General features: G+C 38.2%; 1 protein-coding gene across 1 annotated transcript in view; it reads left to right on the forward strand.

The window, feature by feature from the left end:
- GPRIN2 (G protein regulated inducer of neurite outgrowth 2) overlaps positions 1 to 10,924 on the forward strand; it is a 91,181-nt gene extending 80,257 nt beyond the window's left edge. The window contains exon 3 of the mRNA XM_044056508.1: positions 8,870 to 10,924. Coding sequence (XP_043912443.1) covers positions 8,883 to 10,700 — 1,818 coding nt within the window. The 5' untranslated portion in view covers positions 8,870 to 8,882 and the 3' untranslated portion in view covers positions 10,701 to 10,924. The remainder of the gene's footprint in view (positions 1 to 8,869) is intronic.
- The last annotated feature ends 1,792 nt before the right edge of the window (positions 10,925 to 12,716 follow it).

Consider the following 12,716-nt stretch of genomic DNA (forward strand, 5'->3'; position numbering starts at 1 on the left):
TGCACTGATACTTGACCATTGTGTTGTGCAGTTAGATATTAAATATGGTTCATATAGTATTTATTTGTAGTGTCATAATTTTCACATTTCTCTAAATGTTTCACTAACCAAGCAGCACATGCGAAACAGTTCAGTCACATGTGAAAGTTCTCAGCTGGATGCCCAAAACGCTGATGAGAGTATATGTGTAACAGTGGTTGCTGATGTAGTGTAAGTTGTTTACAAATGGAACATTTCTTGTGTTTACTATGCTTTATATTATCCAGTTTAATGCCTAAAATCTAATTAATGCTACCACTGTACTAATTACTTTGTGCTGAATAGTTTTTCATTTGCATCTCTTTAAGAACAAGTATAGTTCCAAGGATATCAACATCTGTTTGAAGTGCAAAGATATAACTAGGTTTTGTGAAAAGACTCAGGATGCAACCATTAGAAGTTATAGTACAAACTTCCAGTGATCCACTGAAGGAAATGAGTTTAGACAGACAAGATAGAGGGAGAAATATGGAAGAGTACAAACTTCCAGAGATCATTAGAGAGAATGAATTTAGAAAGGCAAAGTAGATTGAGAAAGGTAGAAGACAGGCAGTGAGTACCAAAACCGTAACTTGGGTAGGATGAAGGGGGCAGCTGTCCGGGGACAAGCTTTCAAGGGGAAAATCAGCAGATGTCGATGGTGATGGAGTGCAGTATCAGCTTCATAAATGAATGCTGATACTGTATTTGAGGTCTCAGATCTATGTGCAGTAATGATTTAACTGTGACAAATGTCTTGTTACATTAAAGTTTCTGAAAGGAGAACAGCTTTTTTTCTGGTCTTCAGCTACAAGACAACCTTTTTTACCCCTCAACATTGAGTTGAGGAGGTACCAGTTCAGGGATCTGCACAGGATGGTTGATGACATAGGTATAGTTCTGATGTATAAACACCCAAAAAAGATGAAGAGAGAAACTTTTCACAGAATTCTTAAAAGGGGGGGGGGCAGATTAGAATGGCATGGAATAGAAATAATCAGAGGTGGGGAAACTTTAATGTGACTAAATCCAGAGTTAGATTAAAAAGGGAGTGAGAAATAACAGATAAGAATAGGCAGAAGGACCTAAAGGGGGTGACTAGACAGATGGAAGGAAAGAAATGAAGGGGTAAGTAATACGCATTCTCCCGCAGTGAGCTAGTTAAAGACAGCAGGCTCAACAGGTTCTTGGTGAAACAGAGAAAGAAAGAGATAAGGCTATAAGTAAGTAAGGAGAAATGGAAAGAGAGCTATTTCAGACCATGCTTATGTCAGAATGTCAGAATGATAGAGATGCAGAGAAGGAGGCCCAAAGCCTTAGAGGGTAGAGATGGGGTACTTTAAAATGAGTGGAAGGGCAAGACAGAGAGACAAGGAAAGACTAAGAAAAGAGGTAGGAAACATAATAAAAGCACTGGAATAGGATAAAAGTGATAATAAGGGTCTGATTAATGCAGTAGGCAGGCAGATATAAAATAACATAGAAGAAATTTTCATATAGAAAAGGTATCAGAATACTCCAAGTAACTCTAAATAAATATGGATGCAGCCAATACTAGAACTGGAAAAATATAATTTGAATGCAAATCTAGAAGGTATACAGAAAATAAAACTAGAGAATGAACTTTGAAAATAATAGAAAATGCAAGTAAAAGCAATGGGAGAGAGAATGGGGAATACACTCGCACAGAAGCTGAAAGAAATGATAATCAAACCCGAGAAAGACAGAGAACAGTAAAGGAACAGTTAGCAAGGAAGTGTGCAATGAGAAGAGATATAACCCAGTTGTTTGACAAAATGTATAATAGAGAGAGGAAAGAGAGGACAGGGAGAGGGGTCTTAGATACAGTGATATGGGCTTAAAGGGAGAAGAATACGACATCCTGGACCACCCCTTACATTACAGCAGGTAAACAAAGCCATAAAGGGGCTAAAAGATGGGAAAGCAGCAGGAGCAGATAGCTTTCCTACTGAATTTTCCAAAATAGTGGAGAAGGAAATATAATGGGAGTTTTCAAAAGTAATTAACCTAGGTGAAGAAAAGGGGAAATTACCATGCTATATGGGAAAGATAAAGATGAACTTAATTTCCATGGGAAAAGCCCACATAACAAATACTGGGGACATCAGGCCTGTATCCCAGATTAATACTGATAGACAAATACTTCCTAAGTTTCTAGAAGGTAGGCAGGATATGGTGTTAGTGCAGGTGGGATTCTTCAAAGGAAGGCTGGATAGTGACAGCTAGTAAAATGTATTGAGATTTACAGAGCAGTAAGAAAAAAGGAGGTATGGAATAATAGGACTCATTTTCTTCAACATTAATAAGGCATCTGATTCAGTCAAATGACCTTTCTAATAGACATGCCTGAGAGAGAGGCACAAGACAATGATTTAGATATTGGATATATAGGGAACAGAGACATTTGGCCAACACTGAACCAAAAATCATATGGCGGTATGTCACCACCCCGCAACCCCCCGCCACCCCACTAACTAAATACGCCAACTCCAGGATCATACTACAGTGGGGAAAAGGGCAAATTTTTCCATGTTGGCCAAGTGTACAATTTCAGTTTTGTGAAAGTTTGGTGTTGTCATCTCAAGAAACTGAACTTCGGGTAAGTGTAAATTCAGTCTATAGAAGTAGACCCATATATATATATATATATATATATATATATATATATATATATATATATATATATATATGTGTGTGTGTGTGTATATATGTATGGTTCCCCTTCAAAACATCTAAAACCCATAACATCTAAAATCATAACATTAAAACTAGAACAACTAAAACCCAAAACATCTAAAACCCATACTATCGAATTTCATAACATCTAAAATGTGCATCACAACATAAACCACTACAAATCACATGAAAATAACATCTCCTCCACATATAACGACACCAAACTAACAAACCACACTTTTTACTATGTTTCTGCAGGGGGGGCAAGCTCCTCTGCACTCCTCACACCCACTGTAAATGAAATACACCAACTCCGAGATCGCACTACAGAGGGAAAAAGTTAATTTCCTAACACTACTGTATCACGATCACCATAAAGATTGTACACATAATGTCTCTATCACTTACCTGTATGGCCTAAAAAACACATACAGAGTGGCAAAATAAACACTATATTAATAGTATAAATTCCTACAATATATAAATAATAACTATAGAAATAAAAACTACAACATCTCATAATGATACCACAAGATTAACAGATTAAACTATAACATTTACACGTTTGATGATACACTATTACATATTATACATTTTAGATGTTATGAAAATCGAAATTATGGATTTTAGATGTTTTGGGTTTCAGATGTTCTATTCTCGATGTTTTGATTTTAGATGTTATGGGTTTTAGATATTTTAGGTTTTAGATGTTTTGAAGGGGAACCATATATATATATATATATATATATATATATATATACACATATATATATATATATTAAAATGTATATATATATATATATATATATATATATATATATATATATATATATATGTGTGTGTGTGTGTGTGTGTGTGTGTGTGTGTGTGTGTGTGTGTGTGTGTGTGTGTGTGTGTGTGTGTGTCTGAGTGTGTCTGTGTGTGTGTGTGTGTGTGTGTGTGTGTGTGTGTGTGTGTGTGTGTGTGTGTGTGTGTGTGTATGTATATATATATATATATATATATATATATATATATATATATATATATATATATATATATATGCTCACATATGTATAGATAGATACAACAAAAAACATCCAAAGAGGGGCTAGGCAGGGCTGCCTGCTATCACCAGGGTTATTTATAATATCTATAGATATGACGGCAATAGTGATCAGGAGAGAGCAAGTTAGAAGAAAATACAAATAACGGAGAAAGAGCAAGCACACATCTCACTTTTCATAATTGGCTGCATACTGCTGACAAAGGAAATCAGAATGTAGAAAGGTAGTGACAAAAACATCTGAGTCACTTAAGAAGAAAGCCGTCCTAGAATACAACCCTAAAAATATTATAAGTAAGAGTAAGCAGAAGAGGAGGTAAAAACAGGCACAAGAGCAAGATAATGATACCCCAAAGCTATGGGCAAAAATACCCAATACCTGGAGGAAGAGCTGGGAAAACGAGGGAGATCATTAGCAAGGAACTAAGAGTAAGTGGCATGTCTCATAAGGGAGTGAAAGATGAAGGCTTACATCACAGCATGAGAGTTATCATCAGCAGCAACAGCAGCATGGCAATCCCAAGGAAAGTATCCCAGTAACAGAAAGAGAGACGATAAAGTTGTAGCAAGTTTGCTTAGGAAAACAAGTCATAAAGGTTAGGTAGGAAAAGGATGCAGTTGGGAGCCACTGAAGGAACTTTGAAGTATTTGCTAAAGCTTTCAATATCTACCAGAGATTAAGAGGAAAAGAAACTGATGGAAGAAAAGAAGTTGCAGCAAAGAATAACTGAGCAATTGGAAACAGTAGTTCAAGAGGCCAGGAGGATAGCCTCAATAAGGCAATGACCAAATGCATGAATCAGACAGAACAGGAAGGACAGGTAAAAAAAACATAACATGGAAAGTAAAAAAGTATGCAAAGAAAACAATAAGGGGATGGGAAGTGGAGAAAAGAGAAACAAATCACAACTGAAACAGGATAGATCACAATGCCAAGGTAGTGTTGGTAAAAGGAGAGAAGATAGAAGTCACAAATGAAACAAGCTAGATGGAAGTATGGAGCATGATCCCAAAGATGTGCTAAAAAGGTGATAATCTAAGGAACGCTTTAAGTAATAGGGAATCCCATCAGGTATAATGAAGAACAAGAGAGTAAAGAAAATGGCAGCTTCTGAAATGGAAAAGCTAAGGAAGAAGTGAATTAATTTGCAAAGGCCAGAGAAAAGTGAAAGAGAGGAGGAGAAGAGGAAACTGAGGAAGAAGTGAGTGGAAAAGTAAAGGAAATGAGGAACGGTAAAAGGCTTTGTGAGTAATGTGGAAACCAAAACACTCTGGATAACATGGTGAGAAGGGAAGAAAGGAAATAGGTTATACAGTTACATTTAAGTGGGAGTGTGACTGATTCACATGTTCATGGAGTGCAGATGGGTACACACCACATGAGTGGATGCAGTTAAAGAATGAGAAGACGTTTGGTGTATAAAACTTAAAAATAGATGGTAACTCTACATACACAGGCTACACTCACACAAAAAAAAACACTTGCACAAGGCATATATCAATAAAGCCCTAACTGCACCCAAAGTCACCTAAGTCTGGTTAGGGGCATAGGAGCTATAATGATTGGGGAGGAGGATTGGTGTGAGCAGCTGATGCCCGGTTACTAGTCTTGGACAGAGTGAAGGAGTAAGCATTGGTTAAAGACCAATGCTGGTTAAGTTACAGCTAAGGAAGGTGTGGTAGCTTGGTCTGCAAAGGATGCCATAACTAGGCAAAGTCCTACCTGTGGATTCCATATAGCAGTGGCATTAACATAGCTGCCAGCCTCCCAGGCGATATGTGGTTAGGCCAGGGTAGGGATGTGGCCCCACACAACTCCCACACTAGGGCAGATCTCTAACAGCCAGCCCCTCACAGACAGCGTAACACATAGACTGATGGGGCTCTACCTCAGGCAGAAAACAAATGAGACATAGGGCTCTGGCCTGGCAGTGAATCTTGTTCTTGTCATTAAGGAAGGAAAGACTGGGCTAGTGGGATGCAGGCAGCAGAGCTATTACATTTGTGGAGGAGGTTATACAAGGGAAAAAAAAGGAAAGAAAAACACCTGGGAAGAAGGAGAAGGAAAGAATGTTGATATGGTAGGCATGAGGAAGCTTATATAGCTGCCAAATGAAAAGGGGGGAAAATGAAATGCTAACATAAATAATACAACTGTCATAAGAAGATTCAGTAGGAAGGTCAAGATAAAAGGGGGAGGGTAAAAACGCAAGAGGAATGGAAAGAAATAGGAAAAAGATACAGGATACAAACTTCTATTGTTGAATTGACAGACATGGAAAAACACAGGACATTAGATTCAGGGGAAATAATGCATGTAACATACAATGCCAGTCAATCACTAGTGCACCTATGACACTGCATACATATGCTTACCCAAGTTTTTATTCCTCTATAAATAATCTTAATAAAAATATTTTACATTTGAAAAAAGGTAGTGATAAATGATCAAACGGTTTACCTTTGATTAATTGAAAATCAAAAGGTCGAACATTAGTTGTTCGTAAGTACATTTTCAAGTTCACAGAAGGGCGATTGTAAACTGGGCAAACTGATATGTATGCGAACAGCTACTGAAATTTGTCCTATTAGCTTTCACACATCTGAATGCGAAAAAAGTGGCTGTCTCGATAATAAAAACATGAATCAGTACATGTAATGGGTCTGTTTTGCTTCCCCAACTGTTCAACGGTTACGGAAACTGTTAGCTGGTTTAAACTGTATACAGGCACCATGCAGGTAAGAAATATAAGTTAATATAACAAGAATGTCATGAAATAGACTACGGGTGTATTGTAACATGATGGTATTTGAGTACTTCTAGGATGATGCATGTAATGTGTATTTTAAGCCTGGAGCAGTGAATGCTGTGTACAGTACGAGTACAACTCAGAAAGGGAGGCAGCTATTAGTTGTGGATGGGTATCAGTACTATAAAGAAAATGCTGACAAGCAGTATTGGTACTGTATTAAGAAGAACAAAGATAAGTGTAACGGCGGATGTGTCATGGAAGTGGAGTTCGACGGGTTCAAACTACTTAATAGTACAGAGCACTACCATGCCCCTGATGTCCTCAAGACAGAAGTATTTAGGGTGCAACACCAGCTTAAGAGAAGGGCAGAGCACTCTATTGAGGACCCCTGCAAGGTGGTCTCAGAGGTACTGGCCACCACTTCCTCTGATGTTGTGCACGAGCTTCCAAATACAACTGCCTTAAAGCAGACCATTAGCAGGTATAGGTACAAGAAAGCTGAGACATTCAAAGCCATGAAGTCATTGAGGGACTTGAGCCCTGACATCCTTCCTATTAAGTCGGGTGCTTTCATAGTACACCATAGTAGTGTTGATGCTGAGGATGCAGTTCATGCTGTTGTGATAACTACAACTGAAAACCTCAAACTGATGTGTACCTCTGTGTATATAATGGCAGATGGAACATTCCTCATTAGCACAACAGAATGTCGCCAAATATACAGTATACACTGTGCTCTTGATAATGCCAACAGTAGGAAAGTGTGTCCAGTGGTATACGGTATATTGCCTAGCAACTCAGAACAGTGTTATGACCTGTTCTGGGGCATAGTGCTACAGTTGTGTGCAGAGCATAATTTAAAGCTGATGCCTAACATAGTATTGACTGACTTTGAGAGAGCCCCATTGAACTGTATTAAGTGGCATCTGACTGAATCAGCAGCGAAAGGCTGCTGGTTTCACCTGTGCCAGATAGTCTGGCGACAGATACAGAAGCTGCATTTATCGGCAACATTTGGTAGTGATATCTCATTTGCATTGCTATGTAAAGAGATCTCAGCACTTGCCTTTGTGGCTCAAGATGATGTGGCATCCACCTTCTCAGAGACTGAGTCTGACATGCCAGAGAATGGTAAGGCGCTGTGTACATTTTTTAGGGAAAACTACATACTCAGCAGACCAAGGCGATATGGGATGAGGGGTACAACATCTGAGAGGTTGCCTCCAAAATTTGAGATACCCTTTTGGAACCAGTTTGATACATGCACCATGGGCTATCCAAATAGCCAAAATGTGGTGGAGGGATGGCACAGGAGACTCAGAAGTTTAATGGGGAAGAAACAACTGTATCTGTTGGATGTGTTGCATGCCATCCAGCTTGAACAAAATCATGTGGATGACATGCGTGTGAGACATGAATTGTGTGTACCAGCATCACCACAAAGGAAGAGGCTCGTGGACAAGGAAACAGCCTTTGAAAGGCTGCTGTGCATTAGGGCACAATTTACTGCACGGGGCTTTGTACAATTAGTAGCTAAGCATTGTTCATTTTAAAACACAGGGAAGGGACAATATATGCTGCAAGATCCATCTCCTTGAATTATACAGGCATATGGTCATATTATGGACTAATAATTGCTAAGGTTTCACATGTGATGCACTCTAAGTTTGAAATGTGTGCCGGGCATACACCATTTATACCACGTGTTGTTTGGAATGGAATTTGAATACTCTGCACTACAGTACATTCACAGTGGTTTGTGTTGGACTGCTCACTATACACTTTTGCACAGTAGAAAGCATATTATAGCAGGGGTTCGAAAAAGGATGAATTTTGGATTCCGCTATGTGTAATTCGACATTTTGATATATGACATTGAAAATTTTCGATTACACAGGTCGCACATTTGCATGTCCACATATATGATATTCTATTATTCGAAGGTAAACTGATCAAACTCATATATTCAGGAACATTTTGTTTTATCAAAAGAAAATATTAGTGATTGGGGTGTACATTGAGTTCATGTGTGTTTACAATGCTAGGTTAAAAAGTATATGAATGTAAACATTCACTAACAAGGTGTTTAGTTGTTTCATTTCAAAGTTTCCCCAGATCACAGACATCTCTCAGTAAAACTGCTTTGTTGAATGTGATTGCTTATACACTGACTTTTTTGCTGATAGATCAGACTAGTAATTGTACCTAACATGAAAAATAGCCATGAATCAGCTGTGTAACAAGAAATAGCAGTTATGATTAGCAAACAACTTTCTGCTTTCTAAATTTATTTTTATTTGTTATTGCAAGCACCAGTAACTATCTAAAATGATTAACTTTTTTTTTCTGTTACCAGGTATAAAGTTATCATGGCAGCTAGCAACTGCAGATTCTACATCACTTCCAGCCATGAAAATCTCAATTCTGTTTCCAACAGTAGCCACAAATTAGGCTGCTGTTTTCTGTCCAAAAGCTCTTCAGGCATCTTATTTCCTGAACATGTAACATACTTAGAAAGACAAAGCAAACACAGCCTCAGGAAAAGCCACAGCAGTAATGTTTATCAAGCCCAAACTGATGTCAGCATCAGTGCTTCCTCAAATTATGTAGCAAACCCTGCTTTACACATTAATGCTACCAATAATATTTGCCCTTCTACTATGAAGAGTGATGCTTCAGAAGGAAATAAAGTTCAGCACAGCTTCATTTTCTGTGAACAACCCCCATTAACCTTGGAAAATGAACATTTTAAGGATAATTCTAAGACTAGTATTCCAACCAGTTTCTCATCTATTGGTGATATGAAAACAATGCTAACCAGAGATGAAAGTAGAGACAGTATGACAGTAACAAGATGCAGGTTCCCAAGGAGTCACTCGGATATTATCTGTAGTGGTTGCAAACAGATAAAATGTCATGTTGCCATGGCTCGCAGTGAAACCAGTTCTCTGTGCTCCGGAATCTGTTCATGTAACAGCTTTGAAGGTTCGGTGCCACATGGGGTGCCTTTACAAAGGCAAAGCGAAACATTCAAGGAGGAAATGTGCATGGCATCTATAACAAGTGCAAATGACATCCTAAGTTCTAGTAAAAATCAAAGTTTTCCGGTAACTAGTTCTGGGAATAACACAATGCAACATTATGCATTGGTCTGTACATCTGGAACTCTTCATCAAAATTCTATAGGCAATAGGATGTCTGCCAGTATGTATCTTGCCAATGAAATTATGTTAAAAGACCATATTAGTGCAGTATTTCCTGGAGGTATGTCATGTAATGTTCCTTGTGCAATGCAAGCCCATGCTGTTATGACCAATTATACTAATAATATGTGCCAAAATAATGCAGTGCATGAAACATTTGCATGGATGGATGATACTATCCCAGCTTATTGTCATTCCCTACCAATTCCATCAGTCAAACTGTTTCCTAGAATAGTGAACTCATTCAGTGAATCTGGAAGGGATCCAGCCATACCTAAATACCACAATCTTTCTCCAGTGTCCAGTATTCTAACCTTCCCCAAACTGGTGTCATCTGTTAGTGAATCAGGGTTAGACACAAAGCGCTTGATGAAGTGCTGTGGAATTCCTGGAGAAGTATCATTCCTCACACAGAAAGACATTTTGAATCATAACTCTTCCAAAAATGCAACTGAAATGAGCAAGATTTCAGAATCCATACCAAATGCCCAAAGAACAATGGATAAGTGGACAATGACCTCCAATATTGATCTGCAAGCAGGAATGTTCTGTTCTGTTGATGTGAAGGATGCCGAAGTGCAAACAGTCCCATTCATGAACTGCAGGTCAGTAGCTACAAGCCCCATATCATCAGGTAGTTTATTCCCCACTCACCTTTTCCCTGAAGTTACATTAGAGACACAGCAGCCGCCTCAGCCTACACCTATAAGAGAGGTGAAATGGGATGACGAGGGCATGACGTGGGAAGTTTATGGAGCATCTGTAGACCCTGAAGTTCTTGGACTAGCTATTCAGAAACACCTTGAGATTCAAATAGAGCAGCACCTCCTGAATAGCACAGAAACCCAACCAGGTAATAATAAAGCCATTATATTTGATGAGGAGCAACCATCTAAAGAAATTAAGAAAGCATCTTTCAGAAATATGCTGCAGACACTGAAACACCCAACATGTTGCATTCGTGCCAGTACAGTACTAGACTGACTTGTCTCTGCACAAAGCTCAGAGTGTCCTAATTCCAGTATAATATTCCAGTCTCACAATGACTAGGTTTAGACATCAAGAGGCACAGGTTATACAGAAACAGTACTGAATGTCAGCCAGCTGATGGAACTCTTATGGTTTTATTATGTTTAATACTTTGTTTGTTTGTTTGTTTGTTTGTTTGTTTGTTTGGTGTTATTAAAATCATGTGTGCTGTATCTTCACCACCAAGTGAAAGCTCCTGGCACCTCTCATGCTGACAGTACACACTATTCATTTTAAGGGATTTTCCTAAATGACACAATAACAGATGAGAAATTATTGATTTTATTGTTCAGATTCAAAATATCCACACAGTGCTGTAATGAATTCATTCTACTTTTTGTGCAACTAGTGGATATTGAACTAACATATAAGATGCTGTGAAAGTGATTTACAAAATGTTGTCACCACTTGGAAGTAGTTGGTTACATCTCATATCTGCCACACTTAGAATGTTTAAACAGACTGTGGTATTACATTAAAACTCCATTTAACATCTGAGGAAAAGGTATGAAAGTCTAATGAGAACAGCTTTTTAAAATCAGTTTATAGCAAAAAGGCTACAGACTTACTGTAAAATGAGTTTAAATGAACTAAGACGTAGATAAATATCCATGTAGACTACAGCAGTTTGAACTTCAAACCTCAGAAATCACAAATTATTTATCTGTTGTTTCATTGATTAAACAAAAAGAAATGTAGAAGAATGCTGTTCCACAAGGGAGATCATACCCTCCTAAAAAAGAAATAACAAAGAAATGCAAAGCAGTTTTAGATACTTCATATAAACTGCAATCACCCCATGCATCTGTTTTTTCTGCTGGCCTCTTACCTTTCCCTATCAGTACGTTGAGCTCTTTAGTTGCCCTTCTGGCAATTCCTGTGATCAATGAAAAAATATAGATGGCTAATAGTCGCTGGAGAGATTAACAGAGACCCTGACTCATGCCCCAAACTACTCCATTCTAAACTGGAAATGGCTAGATGTGTTAACTTTGTGTATAATCATGATTGAGATATGCATGCACAAATCAGTCAAGCCAAGAGTTTGCTGAATCTGTTGTTTTTGTCAATGGTTCAACAGATTTGAATGAGACAGGTTTGACTGCTTTGGAAGTACTCAAACTATTTCTTCCTTTCTCTGTATTCATAAACGACCTCCATTCAGTCATCCCTAAAGCCACCTGCATTCAATATGCAGACGACTCTACGTTGATTTGCTCTGATCTCTCTCTCAGTAACCTCCAGAAAACCACCCAACACTGCTTTACTGCAGTGGAAAAATGGTTTACTGAATGGAAACTTATCCTAAACCCGAAAAAAACTAACCTACTACTAATTCTCCCCACCTTAGCCTCTTCTTTAGGGCTATACCCTCCACTCCCTAATAATATGACCTTCCACGTTCAGTCCACTAATGGGACCATCATTGAGCCTGTCACCAACACCAAATTACTAGGTGTCACAATTGACCATAAGCTCAAATTTGATATTCATATTAGCCAAACTATAAAGACAGTTAACAAGAAACTTGGTTCCTTGTATAGAATTAAGAACTTTCTTACACCCCATACTAAACTAACTATCGCACATACTCACCTTCTCTCCACCCTACTTTACGCCTCTCCAGTACTTTCCTTCCTCAAAAAAACTGAGCTCAACAAACTCTCTGTAGCTTATAACCATATTGCCAAATTCGTAACTGGTGAACCTTACCGTACTCACCACTGCCTTAACCTAAGAAAACTAGGCTGGTTAGAACTCCCCAATCTTCTCATGTTTAACCAACTTAATGAAGCATTTAAAATTATCAAAGAACCAGAAAAAAAACCCTCATTATACAAACTTTTAACCCCCTATTCCAATCTAAATAGTCTTTGCTCCTCTAATAGTGTCATGGTACAAACAACGAAATCCAATAATTCAGGTGGCGATGCTCTTTTTGCCAATTCCATCGGAAAACTATGGAATTCC

This window comes from Protopterus annectens, chromosome 14.part0, assembly GCF_019279795.1.
Source record: "Protopterus annectens isolate FY-2018-M chromosome 14.part0, PAN1.0, whole genome shotgun sequence".
Lineage (NCBI taxonomy): Eukaryota > Metazoa > Chordata > Ceratodontiformes > Protopteridae > Protopterus > Protopterus annectens.